Source organism: Corvus brachyrhynchos, unplaced genomic scaffold (genome assembly GCF_000691975.1).
Source record: "Corvus brachyrhynchos isolate BGI_N302 unplaced genomic scaffold, ASM69197v1 scaffold68, whole genome shotgun sequence".
Lineage (NCBI taxonomy): Eukaryota > Metazoa > Chordata > Aves > Passeriformes > Corvidae > Corvus > Corvus brachyrhynchos.
The window spans coordinates 643,078-653,790 of record NW_008240039.1 but is presented as its reverse complement, the minus strand read 5'-3'; the positions used below and the strand labels follow the sequence as shown (position 1 = coordinate 653,790).

Below are 10,713 nucleotides of genomic sequence, written 5' to 3'. Positions count from 1 at the left end.
TTCCCTGCACCAACATAAGCTGAGGGTCCAAGTGTTTATCAGAGAAAAAAACCCCTGCAACTACAGGAACAATTAAAAACAACTGATGGCAACTCCATTCCTCCTTTCAATGGAGTAATTTCTTATAAATAAACATCTTACTGGTTGAACAGTGAATTGTTCAGTTGTGCACTGATTTATGCCTCTTGCCTACAGGACTCCCTGGCCCTTGGGAAAACTGATGAGGAGGCACTGAAGCACTTCAGACTGAAGTTTAATGAAGCCCTGCGAGAGAGCTGGAAAACCAAAGTGAACTGGCTGGCACACAACGTATCCAAAGACAACAGGCAGTAGAGCAGGAGCCTGCACCTGCTCAGGAGAATGTAACAGCCCCGAGTCCAGCACTGACTGCCAGGTTCCCAAAGACAGAAGAATGGTCGTGTTGAAGATCCCCCACCTCGTTCCCAGAGATCAGACATTGCTGCATGACTGAAAAACTGTTGGCCTGTCCTCAGCCACACCACGGTGGCTGCCGTAGATCTTTGGGGGACAAGGGAGAGGCTTGAGGCAATAAAACTCCTGTGTACAGTAAAGGTAGGTAGAGGTACTGCACCCTTAAGAACTCCTTAAGCTTCAAGTACATCTTTCAATGGAAGAGTTGAGGCAGTTGTAACATCCCTCCAGTGTGCTAATGTCTGTATTTCTATTTTCTTGGAAATTTAGCTGAACAGAGATTCCCCTATGCCTGTAGCCCATCTTCTAGGTCACCACTGTTACAGCTTAGAGGCATTAACTTCAGCATGTGGTCACTCTTCCTGCCCTGTGTCAGTGTCCACCAAGGTGGGTCAGCACACAGCACACTGAAGCTGACTTGGACAAATGGTTTTACTCTGCCTTGAGACAGGATAAGGACATCCCAGCTGTGATATTGCTTTCTGTCTGCTCCAGAGGCCAAAGTGTTCTGAAACTGAGCTGGAACTCGGCTATTGCTGTCTAGAACTGATGGCACAAGAGCAGCTTTGGAGTGGCCACTGGATCAGGTACTTACTTTGCTTTCCCAAGTTAGGCTTTAGTTGACTCTCAAGTAATTCCTGCATTTCTGCATTTATTTTGGTTTCAAACCTGAAAACGCTAAGATTGCATTTTCAAATTAAAGTACTTACTGCTTCTTTTTGTAAAAGATGTTACGCTGTGAGGTCTGTTCTGGTTTGGATCTATCCATACAAACCCTCTTGCCTCTCAAGCACCTGTTGGTAGAAGCAGCAGTTCTGGCATGGAAGACACCTCATTTTGATTTACTCTAACCCTGGGAAAGCCCCTTTCCTACACTTCCAGATGATACTGTGACTGAAGCACTCAGGCTCTAACAGCTGCTTTGGTACTAGAGAGAAATACTGCAGGATTTAGAGCTCTATGCAGGCTGATCAGTGAGAAACAGTCCTGTGCCTCTGCTCCATTTTAGAGAGTAAATATTGCTATTTCCTTGCTTATTAAACTAATTTGCAGAGCAGAAAGTATGCAAAAAAAAAATCTTGGGCCCTGTGCAAGGTGAGATGCACTGAAACTACACCCCTGATCAGGTTCTTGTGGAAGGGAAGACACTACAATTCCAGAGCTGGAAAAGCAATTCTCTTGCAGTGCCAGAGCCTGGTGTTCAGGATGCTGCAGCAGTGGGACCCTGCTCTCCTCAGTCCCTCCCAGGTCTCACAGCAGAAATGTCAGGCCCTCAACAGCTTTTAGAGCAGTGGCTCCCGTCCTGTCCCTCACTTTGAGAAGTGCAATAAATAACACAAAGGTGTATCAGTGGCAAGAACTGAGCACAGTTTTACAGAGGTTACTTAGTCTGGAAACCTGACTTACCTACAAGCAGTAAAAATTCCGTGAGTCATCCTGTGGACCTTCTTCCTTGTACACCCTGGGAGAGCATCTTGGATAAATCTGACAGCTCTGTTGACTCCAAATTCACAAAGCAGCAGCTCACCTGATGGTTTTCAGTAAGCTGAATTGTACTAAAGATTGAAACTTAAATAATTTTCAAAAATATTCCATCTCATTACAAGTGGCTTCTCATTTTTATAAATATGCTCAGAATGATAGACCTATTTCTATTTATTTAGAGATGTTTCTGTCATTATTTTTTTTTTAACTCTGTACAAACTGATTGTGCTTATTCTGTTGCCTTGAAAAAAGAAGTATTTTTTTAAGCCAAATTGTGGTTCTGCAAGAAGAGAATGTTTACATGTTTAGCTGTTCAGTTGCTTTAGGTACATGTTTTGTAAATAAAAAATATTGACAAATTGTACACAAATGCTGCAAAGTCCTTCTGTGCTTGAGAGCAATGACCACAAAACTCTCCTACTCCCCCAGCAGAGGCAAATTAACACCGTTTATATAACTGGATTCTGCTTTGTTCCACTCAGGAAAAAAAAAAAAAATGCAAACAACCTTTAGAACCAGAAATTTATTGTAGCTTATAGACTGTCCAAACTGACCTGTTACCAATATACACATCTGAAAAGTTATACCCACAGTGGCTACAAACTGCATCAGGACATTACAACCCCTCAGTTATTACCATGAAGTCATGATCAGTTTTGGTCTAAAATACAGCAGCTACAGCAACAGTATATGGAAGGATAAGTCTTCTACACATTAACACAGGACAACTGTCAGACATAAAAGTTTCCCAGTTTACTTAAAACTAGCAGTTAATTACCATGTAAGTAGTCAAAACCATTTTCCCATTTTAGAAATCTAAAATTTTACATTAAAAAAAAAAACAAACCAAACCAAACCCAACCCCAAAAACCAGTAAGCTCTGGTGTGGGTTCTTTCCCTGCTGCCAGGTCCATCTCTATTGTAAAGGCACTCCTCAGTCCAGGTTCCCCCAGAACAAACCTCCCATCAATCCCATTAGGTGAGAACAGGGCTGGCTCTGGAAATCCAAACACGGGATCAACCCTGACCTTTCTCTCTGTTACTCAGGACCCTTTGTGCCCCCTCCCTGGCCCTTCCCCAGTGCTCCTGGCCCTGGCCTGGCTGGGCTCTGTGCCCACACCCACGAGCAAACGCTGGCGCTTGGCTTACCGTGTTCAGGAGGGAATGCAGTCCCAGGCTCCTGTTACAGGCAAAACAAGTTACTCTTTAATCCACCTCCATAGAAATCAAGCAGAAATTCATTATTCACGACTCTGCATCAGACCAAATAAAGTTAAACAACCCTGCCTGACAGAAAAAACAGCACCCCTCCCCCCCCCCCCCTCCGCTCCAGCTACTGCCCTCTGCAATCCCAAATTGGAACTGGGATCAGAAACAACCCAAATCACATGAATTAACATGATTCCCAAGGTTTTCTGGTTGGATAGTTTATGCTACAGTTTTTCACCAGCAGGAAAACACAATTACTAAGTGTAAACAAAGGCTTAAAACACTGACAATCTGAATTACTGTACAAGAGACTGCAGGGGAAGAGCAGGAGTGTTCAGTGGTATCAGCTACACCCCAAACCTTCCCACTTCCAAATTAGAAAAAATCAACAACGAAAAAACCCCAAATCCCTATCCCTGTAGACTGGTAGCCCAGGTGCTCAGGTACCAATCCCCTACACCCAACCTGTCCGCAGTGTGCACAGCCCACACTGGACTCCAGGCACCCTCCCTGGAACTACCTGGAGCTGTAGCAACACCCCACAGCCACAGCACACAGAGCTGCCCACTGTCCATGTAGTGTTATTTCCCCAATAACTTAAAAGCCTTTAATGCAAGCCTTAATTGGGAGAAAAAAATAAAATTAAAACCAAACTGTAGTGCACAGGGCAGCTGAACCTCTGCAGAGGCTCCTAAAGCCTTTACAACTTCTCACAAGCTTGCCTGTTCCCTCTGCAAAATAAAGGAGATGAAAGAAAAGGAAGGAATTCAAGGAGAGCGGGGCATGAGCGCACATCGCAGTCAAGGCCAAGACAGAGTTACTGAACATCTACACTAAGAACTGTGCCCGTGCTCCTGCTGCAGTAGGATGAGACTCGGAATAGTTCATGCTGCATGATTTTTTACTTTAGCATGTTTTAAACCCCAATCCCTGTTTTCACTACCACAAATGACATAATTACATAATTCCAATATATTTACAAAATATTAAAAAGTCTTGTTAATCTTCTACATATTAACCTCATTCTGCCACTTTACACATGCACTAATTCAGGGAAAAAAAATTAAAAGAAATCAACAGGCTGAAATGAGCAGCTTAACCCTTTGTCAACAAGCAATCTTTGCATCTTTTAGAAAGAAAAAAAGGAACAAAGCCAAGTTTGTTTCACTGAGCAAAAAGAGACAGTTCAGAAATTCATGTGCAATGGCTACAGAGCTGTAGAGTCACTTAGCTGAGATGACATGAAGAAAAAAGTGCAAGGTGGTTCCTCACAGAGTATAAAAAAAATCCAGTCACTGAGGCATGGCTGAAGGAAGAGGTGCTAACTACAACCCTAAACATCAGGAACTAGCTGACAGAACACAAACACGGGTTGTGTGGGGGCTCAATCTACTGGCCAGAATGAATTCTTTTGTTTTAAACACCATGAATCCTTGGTACCAATGGAGTGTGTTACAGTGGAGTCTTCTAGAGTGGGAACATAAAGACAAAGGGAGCAGCTAGAATCAGTAACTGAGGGTAGAGTCATCCCATTCCAGCTGCTGCTGTCTGTTAACATTCTGTTGGTCCTCCTCCTGCTCTCCCTCTTCCTCCTCACTGCTTTCAGACTCTGCACTAGTGATGTCATCTTCTTCTCCATCTTCACTTTCTTCTTCCTCTTCCTCCTCCTCCTCTTCACTGCTGTGTTGATCCTCGTAAGTCTGTTCAGACAAAAATTAGCTGTGATTACCATACTGGCCAGAATTCTCTTTGTTCTTTACTCAAGGCACTATATTGAGAAGAGCTATTGCTGGATTTTTAGAAGCTCAGCAGAAAGTAGCCAGAAATCAGAAAAGACAAAGGAAGTAGCACTCAGTAAAAGAGTTCTGTAACACTGCTGTCAATCCTGGCACTCTACACAAACTGGCTCTGAAGGGTGATCCAGTACTGCAAATTCTACTGGAAAAGGATGTTACAATAGGACAGAGAGCATGAAGGCCACACATCCTTCTTGTTCCCCATTTTCTAAAAATTCAAATGTCAGCTACAGGAGAAGGAAACATCATAAACACAGATGTTTTGACAATAAATTCCTGCAAGTTCAGACAAAAGCAGGCTGTGTTTAAGGCATTGTGCTCATGATGAGCACTAGTGCTGGACACCGGCCTGTAAAATCCCATTCTGCATCATCAAACACTAACCCCTGCAAGATCCCAAAAAACTGCCCTTGGCATTTGGCACCCTCATTCTAAATTCCCAGTTAATGTCTCTGCCCTGTGCTCAGGGTTAGTTCTGCTCTACTCCTCTGCCCGTGGACAATCACACCCATTCCAGCTGAAAAAGGACACCAGCTGCACAGGGTTACCTCCATGGGGTTCACAGTGATGGTCAAAGCAGAGTCATCCCAGTCCATCTCGTTCTCCTTGCCCGTGTCCTGGTCACGCATGGTTCTCTGGTGTGCAGCTCGGATCCGGAACACACCCAGGATGATCATGAACACCAGGAAGCTGACACACACCACGATCACCACGGTGGCTGTGCTGGGAACAACTGCAACCAGAAAACACAACCATGGTAACTCTTACACAGTGCTCCCCACTACTCCCCATCACCTGCCAGGGGAAATGGCATTATACAAGTATTACGTGTATATTATTTATTATATATATTCCAAAGGCACTTTGTCTATAGCCACTTCAAAAGTTAGTGGGAAAGTAAGAACTAGAGCCCAGTTCCTTAAATAAAATTACATCAATCTGAAGGACTGAAAACACAAGGAAAGCACATTCCACCACACACAGACTCTTCTCTGAATTGCCTATTTTTCTTCCTCTCACATCCTACACCCATGCCAAATTAATGTAATTAAAACAGAATGCCCGTGTCCTGGTCACGCATGGTTCTCTGGTGTGCAGCTCGGATCCGGAACACACCCAGGATGATCATGAACACCAGGAAGCTGACACACACCACGATCACCACGGTGGCCGTGCTGGGAACAACTGCAACCAGAAAACACAACCATGGTAACTCTTACACAGTGCTCCCCACTACTCCCCATCACCTGCCAGGGGAAATGGCATTATACAAGTATTACGTGTATATTATTTATTATATATATTCCAAAGGCACTTTGTCTATAGCCACTTCAAAAGTTAGTGGGAAAGTAAGAACTAGAGCCCAGTTCCTTAAATAAAATTACATCAATCTGAAGGACTGAAAACACAAGGAAAGCACATTCCACCACACACAGACTCTTCTCTGAATTGCCTATTTTTCTTCCTCTCACATCCTACACCCATGCCAAATTAATGTAATTAAAACAGAAAGCGCAGATACCATGACTCCTCAAAGGAATAGCACTGCAATTCTTTCCTCCTGCCACTCAGAAGAAATTCTGTCCCAGTTCCTCACTTTATGGATGTCTTGCAGTCTCCTCCCCTTTTCCAACATACACACACCAACAGAAAGCTCTTCTGCTGGTAGGAAAGGGAATTTCACAGGGTTCTAAAAACTCACTCCTCCCTGCCTGGGCTACAACAGAACAGGACTGAGCAGCTGCCTAGTTTATTAGTCCAACACACTGGTTTAAACTCTGGGAAAAACAACTCTACAACACCACAAAAAACCAAATCAACTTCAGTGGCTGAGGATCCTGACCTGAAAAGGGATGAGGGTTTGCCAAGTTGTGACCAGAGAGATCAACAAAGGAATGATGCACTGGGTGAATGAACTGTGGCTGTGCAGCAATGTGATTGGCATGTTCCACTGGGCTGGCTGTGTGGATAACATTCACCTAGGGACAAACAGAAAGTGTTAAACTCCAGAAACCCAATCGTTTAATTCTGAAGAGATAAAAATAAAGAGAAAAAAATTAAAATTTTAGTGCCTTTAATGCCATTTTCTGATGTACTTCCATATATTTGATGTAAGCATACTAAATAATAATTAACCTGTACCCTCCTGCAGAGGAAATGCAATTTTAGCCTCTCTGTGATTTAATGTAACCCCTTAGCATCAGAAATTTATGCATCACACAAGCAGAACAGTGCAGGGCCCAGCAAGAAGTGACACACAAAGGCCACGCAGCTCTCCAGTAGCACCACTCTCACTGCATTTGCTCAATTAATACTTTGTTTTCAATGCAACCTTTTCACCTTCACCTCTCCATTAGCCACACTATTTCTTCTACAAAACAACAATTTTAGCTCTGTTTAGGCAGCTTTAATTCAAGGTGAAATAGAGGACTAAAACCACATTTATATATAAAATATTGCCTGAAATGCTCACATTTCCTAGTATTTATTTACAGGACAAAATCTAAATCAACAATTGATCAATTATCTATCTATTATTATTATCTATCAGTTGAGGCAACAACTTCCATCCTCCTAAGCCCCTCCAAGTGGCCAGGGCAGCTCACACACCTCCACTTTGAACTCGTTGCTGACGTAGCGCCCGTTGAGCTCCGAGCAGACCAGTTTGAACTTTCTGTCGAACAGAGACACCGTGTGCCAGTTCCTGTAGCGGATCAGGTGCAGAACTTCCTCGTAGTTAGCCATGGTGTCAACCCCTGTGGGCACAGACACACAGGTTGTAACAACAGTTACCCTGCAAAACACTGGTACAACTTCATACACTGGACAAATATCACTCCATTTCTTCGTCTAAGTTTTCTTGGCTGACAGATTTTCAAGGGGTACAGAAATGGCAAAGCCACTGACATGCACATGTGGCTCCACTGAAATCCTGTGGATTGGTTTTGTGATAAAATCCTAAACACAGTCAGTCTTCAAAAGGATTCTGGGAGCTTTTCTATGGAATACTTTAACATAATCTGGACAGAAAGGAACAATGCGTGCTCCTAGGCACTGGAACAAGCCTTTTTTGGGGCAGAGTCTAACTACAGTGCAGAGGTGACCTGCTATTTGGGACAGAGAAAAGAACAGAAGGAAGGTCCTAGAATATTGTGTTTTCTGGAATCACAGCTTTCCACAGAATTGCTGTGCTTAGAATTCTAAAGATAGTCCAAGCTTGAAATTCTTAAAAAAAAAAAAAATGAAGTATTTACAATAAGGTGTTACAAACCACCTCTCCAGAACTGGTCCCTTTGTCAGTCCCTTCAGACCCTCCCCACAAGAGCAGCAGCAGAAACCCCCACCTGTGATTATCATGCCCAGGTTGGAACTGCTCATCTCAATGCCTTTCTGCTGCAATCGTGTCATGTCAATCTCCAGGCTCTCTTGTTCCTGATTTAGTTCCTCTCCCAGCACTGTCACCTCACACGTATCCAGGTTGTGCATGATCTCTTCAGATACCAAAGACTCTTGGACTGAAAAGCAGAGAAAAAGCCAAAGACTTAAGCAGAAACACCAGAACAAATACTAAAATCTGGGCCTGAGGAGAACAAGTATTCATGAAATAATGATTTAAAAAATAAAATACAAACAAGGGTTATGTACATGAGAATAATAGCCTGGACTTATTATCATTTCCAGGTAAGTTTTTGTTAGCCCAGACCAGAGGATCTACACCTTCTTTTCCCTTACTGGATTCTGTATTTAAAGAGAAATCCACACCTTTCTGCAAGAGGAAGATCCTCCCCCAGGATCACTGAGCGAGGTGAGGGTGGGCAACAGTGGCTGTTACCTGTAGGATCTTCATCCCCATCTCCCTCCGGCTCCACCTCCCGGGTAATGGTGCTGATTATGCGAAGCTCAGGGAAGAGGGAAACGCCCTCGGAGCTCTCGAACTCTGAGGCAGAGCGGGCAAAGTGGTTGATGCCACTCAGGCTGATTTTTGGTTCCTCTGGCTGCAAGACCATGACATACCCCTCCACAGAGGGAATGGAGACACAGGCCTCTTCATTGAAACACCTGAGAGACAGAAGCATTTTGCAGTCAAGGTGGTTATCTTGGAGGGAGGCACAATTACACACAGTAATTGCTTTATAAATTTTTGAAAAGCTGTCTCAGACCCAAGAGTCTCAGATAAATCCATCAGCTGCCCTGGAAAGTAAGAATTTGCCACCAAGGGAGCAATCTTACAATTAATTTTTACTTACAGTTACCATTTGGCCTCATTTCTACATTCTGACTTAGAGCCACAGGTAACCCTTTAATGAAGGTGTGACACAGGAGACACTCCCAGCACTCTGGCAGTACTTTCCTCCCCATCTTACACAGTCCCTCCTCCATTCTCAGGCAGAAAGCAGAGTGCTGGTGTGGAAAACATTTTCTGTATTCAAATGTGTGATGGTCACATAGCCCAGGACTCCTTTGTTTCTCACAAGTGAGATCCACAAACACCAAGCCCCACCACCACTGCACAGTGCTGCTTCAGTTCACACCAGGACATACCTGACAACGCTGGTGATCTTCAGCCTCCGAATGCCAGGTGTTGGGAACTGGCGGGAGTTCAGGTAGGAAATGTGCTGCATGGCCTTGTCAACTCTGTCAATGTCATCCCCTTCTATGGTCACTGTTGACTGGCTTGGGTTCATGTGGATCTGAAAAAACAGAAGAAAACCGTAAGAGAACACTCAACCAAGTGACACGATCTGTCAGTTCAAACTGGAGTTCAGCACTGGTAAATGCAGGGTAATTACATCCATATTCAAAGCAACAGGGTCATTATTTACTGGCCTTGTGGCACACAGTCTAGACTCCCTACTTACTGCCTTATCCCTGTGGAATGTATTTGGTGTTTCATTCTTTAAGAAAAAATCTAGGCATGTATCATAGTTCTGGTTCTAGTAATACAGAAGAGACACAGCTAATATAAAGGAGAAATTTAGCTCTGTTCACATAACCTTGCTACTGAAAAAGCCACACAGTCTCATTTTATGAAGCTGCTTGTTAGACAACCTGGTGGTTACAGCTGGTAAAACAAAGGCTTACAAATATGGAGTTTCTCTTCAAGACTTAAAAGACAACAGAGTAACTTTCACTCCTAAGGCCATGTTTATACAAGAAAAATTTTCTAGTTTTTATGTAACTTTAATGCAAAATGCCACAAGAGGTGAGCTTGTTATATTTGGGACAAGCTGTTAACTCTGCCAGTAAAACTTGTAGCTCTTATCAGGGAAGGAATATACGCATTCCCCTTTGTTCATATGCAACTTTACCTTCACACCTTTGCCAACACCATCAGCCATCTGCAAATCCAGCCCCTCTTTGCAGGTGTAGAGGCAGTCAATCACCTTCTTGTTCTCCAGTTTACCAGAACGAATCATCAACCCTGCCAGATTGCCTCGGAAAAACTGAGCCATGCGCAGTTCACCACCTTCAAAAAATGAGGCAGGATTTACTTGTTTTGATTCTTTTTACTTTTTCTTTTGTAAAACAACAAGTATGCCAGCTGATACACACAGTATTATACACATGCGGGTTAGTTTTCATCCATTCTGGGTGTTAACCTTGTGATTATGGTCAGGCATAAAACAAGAATTAAACAGTTCCCCATGCACGTGGCCTTCAGACAGCTGTGGCCACCTTGAACTGACTGTTCCATGATAAACATTTCAAAAGAAGCCCCGTACAGCGAGGTGGTGCTCAGAAATCAAACACAGAACCAATGGAATGAACCATGAAACCTGAATCTTCCTGC

At 43.5% G+C, this 10,713-nt stretch overlaps 2 protein-coding genes across 2 annotated transcripts in view; one reads left to right on the top strand and one right to left on the bottom strand.

The window, feature by feature from the left end:
• Nucleotides 1-2,287, top strand: part of PIK3CD (phosphatidylinositol-4,5-bisphosphate 3-kinase catalytic subunit delta) — a 23,781-nt gene extending 21,494 nt beyond the window's left edge. The window contains exon 24 of the mRNA XM_017744050.1: nucleotides 196-2,287. Coding sequence (XP_017599539.1) covers nucleotides 196-333 — 138 coding nt within the window. The 3' untranslated portion in view covers nucleotides 334-2,287. The remainder of the gene's footprint in view (nucleotides 1-195) is intronic.
• Nucleotides 2,288-2,425: 138 nt separating this feature from the next.
• The window catches only part of CLSTN1 (calsyntenin 1), a 28,370-nt gene continuing 20,082 nt past the window's right edge, over nucleotides 2,426-10,713 (bottom strand). Inside the window, exons 12-20 of the mRNA XM_017743964.1 lie at nucleotides 10,232-10,389; nucleotides 9,465-9,613; nucleotides 8,755-8,981; nucleotides 8,267-8,437; nucleotides 7,533-7,678; nucleotides 6,766-6,901; nucleotides 5,995-6,107; nucleotides 5,471-5,542; nucleotides 2,426-4,826 (exon numbers count right to left, since the gene is read on the bottom strand). Of these exons, the coding sequence (XP_017599453.1) occupies nucleotides 4,632-4,826; nucleotides 5,471-5,542; nucleotides 5,995-6,107; nucleotides 6,766-6,901; nucleotides 7,533-7,678; nucleotides 8,267-8,437; nucleotides 8,755-8,981; nucleotides 9,465-9,613; nucleotides 10,232-10,389 (1,367 nt within the window). The 3' untranslated portion in view covers nucleotides 2,426-4,631. The remainder of the gene's footprint in view (nucleotides 4,827-5,470; nucleotides 5,543-5,994; nucleotides 6,108-6,765; nucleotides 6,902-7,532; nucleotides 7,679-8,266; nucleotides 8,438-8,754; nucleotides 8,982-9,464; nucleotides 9,614-10,231; nucleotides 10,390-10,713) is intronic.